The sequence below is a fragment of the Vulpes vulpes genome, chromosome 2, assembly GCF_048418805.1.
Source record: "Vulpes vulpes isolate BD-2025 chromosome 2, VulVul3, whole genome shotgun sequence".
NCBI classification, from domain to species: Eukaryota; Metazoa; Chordata; class Mammalia; order Carnivora; family Canidae; genus Vulpes; species Vulpes vulpes.
Genome location: NC_132781.1, coordinates 137,762,829 through 137,775,001, shown reverse-complemented (window position 1 = coordinate 137,775,001; position 12,173 = coordinate 137,762,829). Strand labels below are relative to the sequence as shown.

The 12,173-nt window shown below is 37.1% G+C and overlaps 1 protein-coding gene across 24 annotated transcripts in view; it reads right to left on the bottom strand.

The window, feature by feature from the left end:
- Positions 1 to 12,173, bottom strand: part of CNOT1 (CCR4-NOT transcription complex subunit 1) — a 104,185-nt gene that overhangs the window by 46,798 nt on the left and 45,214 nt on the right. For 20 of the 24 annotated variants that reach the window (XR_012000043.1, XR_012000045.1, XR_012000046.1 and 17 more), the window contains 6 exons: positions 10,350 to 10,520; positions 9,196 to 9,323; positions 7,033 to 7,273; positions 4,984 to 5,103; positions 2,968 to 3,090; positions 2,584 to 2,735 (listed from right to left, as the gene is read on the bottom strand). Coding sequence is in view for 20 of the 24 variants with exons in the window: in XM_072750090.1 (XP_072606191.1) it covers positions 2,584 to 2,735; positions 2,968 to 3,090; positions 4,984 to 5,103; positions 7,033 to 7,273; positions 9,196 to 9,323; positions 10,350 to 10,520 (935 nt within the window). In the remaining 4 variants the exon portion in view is untranslated. Of the gene's footprint in view, positions 1 to 2,583; positions 2,736 to 2,967; positions 3,091 to 4,983; positions 5,104 to 7,032; positions 7,274 to 8,714; positions 8,824 to 9,195; positions 9,324 to 10,349; positions 10,521 to 12,173 lie in introns of all 24 variants that reach the window. The other 4 variants (XM_072750104.1, XM_072750105.1, XM_072750106.1 and 1 more) reach the window with 1 other exon arrangement.

The window sequence follows — 12,173 nt, the reverse complement described above, 5'->3', positions numbered from 1 at the left end:
CTGTATTATACAAGTCAAAGTTGCTAAGAGACAAGAATTGTACCTACCACAAAAAAGAAATGATAGTTACATGATGTGACAGAGGTGTTAGCTAACATTATTGTAATAATTGTATATTGCAATATATAAATGTATCAAATCAACACATACACAAACTAACACAATGTCAAGTATATCTCAACTTTTAAAAAATAACGGATAGAACCACAGAGCAGTTAAACAAGGAATAGAAGACTTCAACAACAGTATAAAACTAACTAATCCTAACAAACATATACAGGACACTCTACCCAACAGCAGACTACACATCCTTTTCAAGGGCACATGGGAAATCCTCCAGGATAGACCACAATTAGGCCATACAATAAGTCTCCATAAATTTCAAGAGACTAAAATCATATAAAGCATATTCTCCACTCCCAATTGAATAAAATTAAAAATCAGTAACAAAACAAAAATCAGGTAGTCCCCAAATATGGGGAAATTAAATACAACATATTCTTGTGGGGTTAAAGGAAATACAAAATACTTTCAGATGAAAACAAAAAATATGTAATACCAAACTTAAAGCATTTCATAGTGGAAATTCAAAGCCATACATGCCCCAGTTAAGAACAATCTCAAATAAAAAGCCAAACTTTCCATCTTAGCTTTAAAAACTTCAAACTAGGGGATCCCTGGGTGGCTCAGTGGTTTAGCGCCTGCCTTTGACCCAGGGCATGATCCTGGGGTTCTGGGATCCAGTCCCACGTCAGCTCCCTGCATGGAGTCCACTCTGCCTGTTTCTTTGCCCACCCCACCCCCCGTGTCTATCATGAATGAATACATGAAAAATCTTTAAAAAAAAAAAAAAAAAGTTCAAACTAAACCCAAAATAGGAAGGAAAGAAATAAAGTTGAGAATTGAAATAAATGGAGAATAGAAAAACAAGAAAGAAAAACAAACCAAAAGCTGTCTCTTTGAAAAGGTAAACAAGATTGACATCCATTTAAGCCACAAAGACAAGAAAGGGGTCAAATAACTAAAACCAGGAACTGAGAGGATATTACTACCAAACTTAGAGAAATGAGAATGATTACAAGGATATAGTATAAAGGAATAAAATGAAAACTCCTAGAAAAGACACAAACTACCTAAACTGATTCAAAAGGAAAAAAAGAAAAAAAAAAGAAAATCTGGATGGGGGCACCTGGTTGGCTCAGTCAGTACAGCATGTGACTCCTGATCTCAGGGTTGTAAATTCGAGCACTACATTGGTTATACAGATGACTTAAAAATAAGAATCTTAAAAAAGAAAAGAAAATCTGCATAGATCTATAACAAGATATTGAATCTGTAATTTAAAACTACCCAGAAGATAAAGCCCAGGACCAGATGGTTTCACTGCTTAATTCTATAGAACATTTAAAGAATCGACACCAATCTTTCTCAAAAAATTAAAAGAGGGAAGAGAAAGAATACTTATCAACTCATTGTATGAGGTTTTCATTATCCTGATAATCGAAATCATACAAAAACAACATAAGAAAACTATGAAACAACATCTCTTAGGAATGCAGACGCAAAAATGCTCACTGAATACTAGCAAACTGAATTCAGTGGCATATAAAAAGTACACACAAAGACCAAGTGAATATAAGATACATCAATAAAGTAAAAAACAAAAACCACATGATCATCTCAAGAGATGCAGACATAAAAGCATGTGACAAAATACTTTCATGATAAAACATTCAACTAACTAGAATTAAAGGTAAGGAAACATTAACCTGAAGGGTATCTACAGAAACCCACATACCTAACAACAAACTTAATGTTTGTTAAAGATAGGAAAAAAAGATAGGAAAGGAAAAAATAAAATTCTACTCGAACATGACATGACTTTTACAAAACACTTCATAAATGCAACAAAAGAAGACTTGTACATGAAAATGATGAAACATCACTGAAAGAAATTAAAGATCTAAAAAGAATTCATGAATTAGAAAACTTAGTATTTTAAGATGGAAATATTCCCCAAAATAATGTAAAGATTCAATATAATTCCAGTGGGTTTCCTCACAAAATAACAAAAATTAACAAGCTGATACTAAAATTCATATGGGAATATAAGGGACTCACAATAGCCAAAAAAATCTTGAAAAAGAACAAAGTTGGAGGAGTCACATTTCCCAATTTCAAAGCTCACTGAAATGCTGCAGTATCAAGATGATGTGGTATTGGCATACGGATCGACATGTATAGGTCAGGAGAACAGAACTAAGAATCCAGATAAAACATTTTGCGCAACTTATTTTTCAGAAGACAAGTCAAAAGAGAAAGACCAATCTTTTCAACAAATGGTATTGGGACAAATAAACATCCATATGAAAAACAATGAATCTGGACCTCGTATAGTATACGAAAAAAAATTCAAATAGATCTAATATGTATTTTTAGTATATTACTTTAGACTTAAAAACTATTGGATTATCAAAGCTGCTGTCACTTTTAATCATTCAATCCCTCTTTCCCCCCCAAACAAGTTATTCATATAATCCAATTCCAACATTAAATAGGCGTATTCAAGCATGCTCTTCTTACCCTGCACAAGCTTGTAAACAGGCCAACATTGTTGCCAGAGTTTCTGGGGGAAGTTGAGCACTTTTGGGCTGATCTTTTTCTGGAGCAAGTCCACCCAAAATGGAAGGGCATCGTCTCTTTAAAAAAGTCATACATGCTTGGATAAAAGGCTCCTGAAAAACAGAAAGTCTCTTGGTTTATTTGAAATTGACCTTAATTGCTTTTAAATTTAAGATAAATTGCTTTCAGATTACAGACTATTAAAGACAGTATGACTAAAATCCACAAGTAACATCTTCATTGCCATTTAAAAAGGTTGTTTCAAAAAAAGGGGGGGGGGTGTTTCTTTAGCTATTTTAGGCATCAAAATTTTAAAGCAGTAACAAATGGACAAATCCTGCTTACTCCATGCTCTCGAATTTTATCTGTGAGCCACTTGTCAAGTTTGAGGTATTCACGACGTGAAGCAAGTGCAGCAAGGTCAATAACAAAGGCAAATGGAGTACCATTTAGCAGCATTGACAAGGCCTAAAACAAAAGAGTATTAGAAACTTTAAGTCAAGGTGTCTAGGTGTCTCAGTGGACTAAGCATCTGACGTTTGATTTTGGCTCAGGTCACAATCTCGAGGTTGTGAGATCAAGCCCCACAGCATGCTCCCTGCTCAGCAGGGAATAAAATTCTGTCTGTCCCTCTCCTTCTGCCCCTCCCCACTCCACATGTGTGCCCTCTCTCTCAAACAAATCAATAAATCTTAAAAGAAACAAACTATAAATCAAGCAATTCCATATCTATCATCTATCCTAGTCTCTGTTCCCTCCTTTTATTTTCACAAACAAGTCTAAATAAAACATACTGCTAATATTTTCTTGGTCATAATTTAAATAGCTCAGTAAAATTCAACAGTGACATTAGTTCTTACTTAAAATAAGATCACATCTCAAAGGTGGACAGACACATGACTTTACCCTGTGCTTCTTAAACTAAACCTAAATAAGAGCAAGACATAATACATGAAAAAGGATCCTTACTCCGTTTTTTTAAAATCTAAACTCAGGGATCCCTGGGTGGCGCAGCAGTTTGGCGCCTGCCTCTGGCCCAGGGCGCGATCCTGGAGACCCGGGATCGAATCCCACGTCAGGCTCCCGGTGCATGGAGCCTGCTTCTCCCTCTGCCTGTGTCTCTGCCTCTCTCTCTCTCTCTCTCTCTCTCTCTCTCTCTGTGTGACTATCATAAATAAATAAAAATTTAAAAAAAAAATAAAAATAAAAAAAAAATAAAATCTAAACTCAGGCTTATTCTAACCTAAACCCAGCCTCAACATAAGTACTAAGCACCTACTGGTCAAAGACATCAAGAGACAGACTATTTGTCAAAAGATTCCATTAATGGGGAAAAAAAAAAAAAGATTCCATTAATGGTAATGGAATCTGCAAAAGAAATGGAATCTGAAACCCATCAAGTTTCTCCATAAATTATATCTCACATATTTATTATATGAAGTTAATTATCACTTACTTTATTTTTTTTATTTTATTTTTTTTATTATCACTTCCTTTAAAATAGCTTCGCAATGATTGTGGAAGACAAAGAAAATTCAATCAAATGTACTCAGAACAGAAAATTTTTACGCTTTTTTTAAAAGGTTTTATTTAAAAAAAAAAAAAGGTTTTATTTATTTGAGGGGCACCTGGGTCGCTCAGTGGTTGAGCATCTGCTTTATCTCAGGGCGTAATCCTGGGATCCTAGGATCAAGTTCCACATCAGATTCCCTTCAGGGAGCCTGCTTCTCTCTCTCCCTAAGTCTCTGCCTCCCTATGTCTCTCATGAATGAATGAATGAATCAATGAATGAATAAGACTTATTTATTTGAGAAAGAGTGAATGAGAGAATGCATGGGGGGGGGCGGGGACCGAGGAAGGGGGAAAAGAAGACTCCCCATTTAGCAGAGGGCCTAATGCAGGGCCAGATCCCAGGACCTCAAGACCATGGCCTGAGCTAAAGGCAGATGCTTGACCAACTGAACCATCACGGCAGCCCCATTTTTTACATTTCTAAAACCACTCTCCTTCCAATACATTTGAACTTAAAAGGCAAACTGTAAATCTTAACATAATTTAGCTAAAAGTTAGTTACATTTGAATTATTCTTAAGGCATATGTTAAATGAAAAATTTTGGGGGCACCTGGGTGGCACAGTTTTAAGCATCCAACTTGATTTCAGCTCAGGCTGTGATCTCAGGTCATGAAATCAAGCCCCACGTCAGGCTGCATACTCAGCAAGTCAGCTTGTCTGCTTGAGTTTCTCTGCCACTCCCCACCCACCCCCGCCACATGCCCGCTCGAGCTAACATATATCTTTAAAAAATAATGTGATTTTCTTCTCGTTAATATGTAAGTGCTAACCTGTCCCTCCAAGCTCACCTTCAAGTCTTGGGCCACATCAAGTATTCGAGACAATTTGGCCTGGTCATACTGCTCCCCTCGCATGTACCATTCTGCCATTGCATGCATGATAAGTTGGCGGATTGAGGGAGACTGTCCCTAAGAAAAGAAAACGGGGGTTACATATCAGTACTGATTAACATTTTCATAGGCACTACTGGAAACACCCAGCTAATTTAAATTGTTATATTTATGTAAAATTGAAGTGCATCAATAAAGACATTAAGTTTAATCCTCAAGCAGTGATGCAGTGACATTCTCTGTAGTAAAGTAAAGTTACTTCCACATCTTCCAAATGAAAGCCTGTATCTAAACCTTGGGTCAGAGTCATTCAATAAATGTCCTATAAAACATCTGTCAAAACATTTTCAAACAGAATAGAATGTGATGTGAACATATGGGTACAACAAATTTGTATAAATTCCTTATTATTAAATTATAAATTAATGGTCTATAAATTTTTTAAAAATATTTTAAGGTAATAAGTTCGCACGTCACACAATGCAGTGTTCCATCAGTATTTCCAAGAGTGGTATTCTACATCTAGCTATTTTCACAAATAAGAATGTTCATTTTTTTGGTAATCATTCAATTTCCTTTTTTTCCAGAAAACAGTCTGGCTTTAAGGACTGATCTAAAGGCTTGCAGCTGAATGATAGAAATAAACAGTTGGTATTTAGGGAACAGTTCTCATAGAAGCAATGGCAAAGCAACTGCTATCATTGTACACCTAAATTCCTTTCCAATAACTGTCCTAGAGCAACAGAAGATCCAAATGAAACAAATATTCAACAAGAAGTGAGGAGATGCAGCTCCTTTTGGCCTGCCCTTTGTACCCTCATAGCTATGGCAAGAAAGACCTTAAAATATCTGGGCTGCAAACTTTTGAATAAATGTTTGTTAACATTCTGTAACCTGTAAGTTTACTATGTAATATGAATCTCTAGAAATGGAGGGCTGACTGAATAGCACAGAACCAAAGCTAACACTTTCATTTATAAATGAGAATCTTAACAAATATTTTAAAGGGCTTGTGTACGGGCAGCCCCGGTGGCTCGGCGGTTTAGCACCACCTTCGGCCTGGGGTATGATCCTGGAGACCCAGGATCGAGTCCCACGTCAGGCTCCTTGCATGGGGCCTGCTTCTCCCTCTGCCTGTGTCTCTGTCTCTCTCTCTCTCTTTCTGTCATAAAAAAATAAAATCTTTAAAAAATAAGAAATAAAAAAATAAAGGGCTTGTATACGTCAACTATTGAAAATAAAATGATTAAAGAAAAAAGTAGCCAAAACAAGGCACTTGAGGAGCACCTGTGTGGCTCAGTCAGTTAAGCGTCCAACTATTGGTTTCAGCTCAGGTCATGATCTCAGGGTGATTCGATGGAGCCCCATGTGGGTTCCACACCTTGCAGGAAGTCTGCTAGGAGATTCTCTCCCTCTGCTCCCTCTCCCATGCATGCTCTCTATTAAGTAATCTTTTTTTTTTGTCTTATAGGGATAAAGTGCTTGATAACTGCTTTTCCTAAGCTTCTGCATTATTAAAAATATAGGTTATTAGGGGAAAAAATTTCAATGAACAAAAAATATTTACAGCTTAAGTAAATTCTACAGGAATAGGGAGTAAAAGCACAGAGCTTAAAAGACATTTTCAGCAGAAACTAAAATAAAATTTAGACGTTGGGCTTGGATAAAAGAAAAATATCAATTAAATTAATTTGTAATCTCCCATTTACTATTAAAAAAGTGACAGGAGCACCTTCTCGTTTCATGGTAAGTAATTAAACTCCTTACGATTATCAAAAGCAATACTGATGCCTCGTAGTACAGAACTTTCATGATACTGAATGTGGGGCTTTTTGCCTCCTCCCTATTTTTCTTTGAAGTCTTAGATTTTAACACCCATGATGCTAAAAGATTAAGTTTGATGGAAGAGTCACTTTCCATAAATGTCATAAACTTAAGATTGACAATTCTGTTGAACATCCTCCAAAGAATGTCAATTATTAAAAGAAAGAAATGTTCATGTCTTACCTGTCCATGCCATGCATAGTGCAAAATAATAGCAGAGTTGGGATGGTTTCCAAGGAAAATTGGCATCAGTGTGGAGATGAGCTCATGGCGCAAGGTGTGCCAAGAGGTGTTGATCTGTAGTAAGGCCAATACCAGCATGTCTGGACAGTGTTTAATAGGGAAGCTGAAGAGCTGTTTGACTTGCTCATATTGCCCCACCTCTGCAAGCCTCAGCAGAGATTCAATCAAATCCAAGCTCTTCCTAACAAGAATGGAAGTAAGATACTTCGTCAATGAAGACCTAAGTATACAAAAATCCATTTTTCCAAATGAGTGATACCAGCTATTAAAACAAAATTGAGTTATCAACTTGAAAAATATTTAAATTGGTGGTGTTCATATTAAAATTATATGCTGGTATACTTTCAAACTAATTTCAAAGGCAGTCCAAGTTGACAGTAAGCGATGAAGTAGGAGGGGACACCACAGACCAGTAATATAATCATGGATCCTTCTTACCAAGGAATTAACATCAAAGATTTTTGTGATTAGTGTAAAAAATAGAAACATCACAAACTTTAGAAAGTCAAAAATCCAAAATATAAACATAGACCTAATTTATACACACACAAAAAATCTACACAAAAATATAGCCTGAACACTTACTTTGGTAATACAAAGGTATAACTTAAGTGCCTCCTGATGTCAAGCAAGTTCAGAAGTCCACAGCATCCCCTATGCATTATTCTTGCCCCAAGAAGCTGAATTTGGTTGACTTTAATCAAATCTCAAGATCTTACTCTACCCTAAGTCCATGAAAACTATGGGGATAGAGATCAAATTAAATGCCATGAGGAAACATAAACCCCTTACCAATGAGTAGACTAAAAGATAAATTATCCTATTACTTCATCAAAGCAACAGAAAAAATTATACTTCAAAAGACAATGAGAAAAGGAAGACTTACAGAATAAAAGAAACTATGTGAATCCTGTCTGGATTCTTCATCATACAAACTGTTAAAAAGACGTTTTTGATACAAATTTGAATATACAGCTATGTTAAGGAATTGTTAAATGCACTATGACATTTCAGTTTTATAAAAGAAATACTGCTATACGTATTAGACTGAGAGAGAAAAAAAGCAACAACTAAGCCTTCATATCCAATCTTCTAGCACCTGCAAAAAGGACACACTTTAAAACAAACTACTACATGGGGGGAGGGGGGGGCAATCTTTTGGAACAGGGATCAGCAAACTACATCCACAGGACCAATCTTACCTCCTACTGCCTATCAGTAAATGCTTTATTCAAAGAGCTACACCCATGTTTATACTCTGCTACAATGAAGATTTAAGCAGTTGCTTTGTACAAAGACCACCTGACCAGAAAAGCCAGGCAGATATTAACTAATCCGTTACAAGAAAATTTCACCATCTTCTACTTTAGTAGATCTGGCAATGCCTAAAGGGTTTTACACTGCCCTAAAAATCCCACCCACAACCCTCAAAATGCAATGATCTGTTCCATGCTGGAAAAGGGTCTCAGAAAACTACTTAGAAAAAATGTAAGAAACAAAGTAGTTACCTTTGAGGAGCAAGCTGGCCCATGTGTCCCCCACCCCCACCCCCCCGCTCAGTTGAGCTGCAGATATGTGCGTGCGTGTGTGTACAGTAATGGAAGAACTTTCACCATCCTTACCTCACATTCCTAGAGGAGGGACTTGAGTTCCAGGAGAAACGTACTGGCCCAGAGTCAGATTCTCCCTCAGAAATTAGGAATTGGAACTCAAATAAACTAGGTAATTTAGCTGAAAGGATTAGAATTGATGGGTTGGCCATCTTGAGCTACTTACAAAGGAAAGAAAACAAGCAAATCTGTACACAGAAGGGATCTAAACTAAGGGAGAAGTAAAACCTCATTCCAATATGTGACAGTTTCAGAGAATACCCACTGGCAGAACTTAGAGTAAAAACATAACTATCTAAAGATAAAGAAACTAAAAATGGATGTTTATCCATCAACATCCCTCTATAAAAATTTAAAGTTTAAATAGGCTCATTAAAAATATGGTTTTGGCAAAAACCTTTTAACTAAGTAATTGCTCCCTGTTAATTTTGTACTGCAAAGAAAAAGCAAGCAGAAGTGGCCCTTGCAAGAAAAGCTAGAGGAGAGTCTTTACCATGTGGCAATTTCTCGATTGTCATCCTCTGGTGGTGCTTTCAGAATATCAGTGGCAACCGTATGACAGGGATAGTCAGCAAAACAGAAGATCTCTGGATTTATAAGGGAATGCTGAATGAAAGAGAGCTGGAACAAGAGAACAAAGTCCTTACCACCATAAATGGCTGCAAATGCTATAAAAATAGGAAATATTTTTATTAGGCTACTCTCAATCTTATTAGAACAATTCATCTTTTAAATCTTAATTATGTGCTCTTTCAAAACCATAGACAGGGATCCCTGGGTGGTGCAGCGGTTTGGCGCCTGCCTTTGGCCCAGGGCGCGATCCTGGAGACCCGGGATCGAATCCCACATCAGGCTCCGGGTGCATGGAGCCTGCTTCTCCCTCTGCCTATGTCTCTGCCTCTCTCTCTTTCTGTCTGTGACTATCATAAATAAATAAAATTTAAAAAAAAAAAAAACACAGACAATTCAAACACATGAAAGGTATGAGATAAAATGGTCTTGGAGACAGCTGGGAAAATGGTTGCTATATATATTTCAGTTAAGTCTGACCGTACTAAACTATGATGATATTTTTTTTTCAATATTTATTGACAGTCTCTGCTACTCTGCACTGCACAAAGCAAATTCTACATTAAAACAATAATTTAGGGGGATCCCTGGGTGGCGCAGTGGTTTGGCGCTTGCCTTTGGCCCAGGGCGCGATCCTGGAGACCCGGGATCGAATCCCACATCAGGCTCCCGGTGCATGGAGCCTGCTTCTCCCTCTGCCTATGTCTCTGTCTCTCTCTCTCTCTCTCTCTCTGTGACTATCATAAATAAATAAAAATTAAAAAAAAAAAAAAAAACAATAATTTAGGGCACCCTGGGTGGCTCAGCAGTTTAGCGCCGCCTTCAGCCCAGGGCCTGATCCTGGAGTCCCGGGATCGAGTCCCACGTCAGGCTCCCTGTATGGAGCCTGCTTCTCCCTTTGCCTGTATCTCTGCCCCTCTGTGTGTGTGTGTCTCTCTCATGAATAAATAGATGGAATATTTTTTAAAAAATTTAAAAATAAAATAAAAATGTAATCAATGGATAGATGGCACTATATTATATAAGGAAGAAGTCATTATTTGCTTCCCCTTCTACAGTGAAACAGCATTCACTTACCTGGCCTTCTGCATGTTTCCAAGGTCTATATATGAGGTCTACTGGAAACACTTCCATACCTAAACCCCTCTGAATGCCATAAACCACATTATGAAGTCCTTTACTATCACGAATTTGAAATCCAGGATGGTCCAGTTCATAAGTTACTTCCTTGAAATTCAAACTCGGGTTCTAGAACAGAAAAACATTTTATAATCTAATTAACAAAAAGTGTACACATTTCTATGCTTTATCCAAAGAGCCAAATTAAATCTAATATTAAAATGTTCTAATTATAAACTCAAAATAATCATAACCTGGCATTTCTAGAGACTTAGAAAAGTAATTCTTAATATTCAAAATGAACTGGTCCTGGGCACCTGGGTGGCTCAGTGGTTGAGCATCTGCTTTTGGCTCAGGGTGTGGTCCTAGGGTCCCAGGATTGAGTCCCACATGGAGCTCCCCTTGAGGAGCCGGCTTCTCCATCTGCCTATGTTTCTGCTTCTCTTTTTTTCTGAGTAAATACATAAAATCTTTTTTTTTTATTTTGATTTTATTTTATTTTATTTTTTTTAATACATAAAATCTTAAAAAATAAAATAACTGGTTCTACTAGCAAGGCATTCCACCTTTTAGATCATGATATATTCTGACCACTGGAGTGTGTAAAGGGGAATTCTCTCTTCTGTACTTAGTCCAACAAACAATCCTACCCCAGTTTGGCAAAACTCTTCAATTAGTGCCTCTTTGTTTTTACACCAAGATTCTACTACCTTGAAACAAAGTGGTAAAGATAATTATCTCAAATACCAGTTTTTTTGAAGATTTTATTTGTGAGAAAGAGAGAACACATGCACCCATGTGTGGGGGCAATGGCAGAGTCTCAAGCCAACTCCATGCTGAGCACAGAGCCTGATGCAGGGCTTGATCTTACAACCCGGAGATCACGACCTAAGCCAAAATCAAGTTGGACACTTAACAGATTGAGCCATCCAGGGACCCTCCCAATACCATTCTTAATTAACTGAAGATCTCCCCTAAAAAGTATATCAATTTTATGCATCAGGATAAGTGGTCTAAATTCTTTAAGCCAAAATGATTGAAAATTCCATTTTAAAAAAATGTTCTATGAAAAGGTATTCAAAAAAGTAGTATGAGACTTCAGAAAACACAAAGCAAAGGCAACAAGTTTATAGAAGTTAATTTACCAGATACTCGGCACAAAGTACCAAGTTTATTTTATGCTTGAAAAGAAAAAGGCTGGGATGCCTGGGTGGCTCAGCAGTTGAGCGTCTGCCTTCAGCTCAGGGCGTGATCCTGGAGTCCCGGGATCAAGTCCCATATCGGGCTCCTTGCATGGAGCCTGCTTCTCCTGCCTCTGCCTCTGTGTCTCTCATGAATAAGTAAATAAAATCAGAAAAGAAAAAGAAAAAAGAAGAGAAAAAGAAAAAAAGAAAAAGGGTGTCCAAAGTTTGTATTTAAAACTCTTCAAAGCACCATGGATAGTTTAGTTTTGTTCTGTGACTTCTTGTAAACCATGAAGACATTAATGCTTGCTTTACAAAGCAAGGGTACAAAGAACAAACTTCCAATGTGTATTCGCTCTAAGATAACAACATTCAGAAAATAATCTTTTCTTCTTCCTAAAATTTGCTTCAAGGACTAACTGTAACAAAACAGAACCAATAATGTACTGTAAAATAGCATTTTCATAGAGACGAATTTAGTAAATCCACAGGTAAGTTTGGTAAGACCATAAGAACCCCCTGTGGTTTCTTCCTCTCCTCTTTGGTAGGCAATGGAGAAAACAAACTGTTGACCCAAAACGAAATTGTCTTCTGCTCC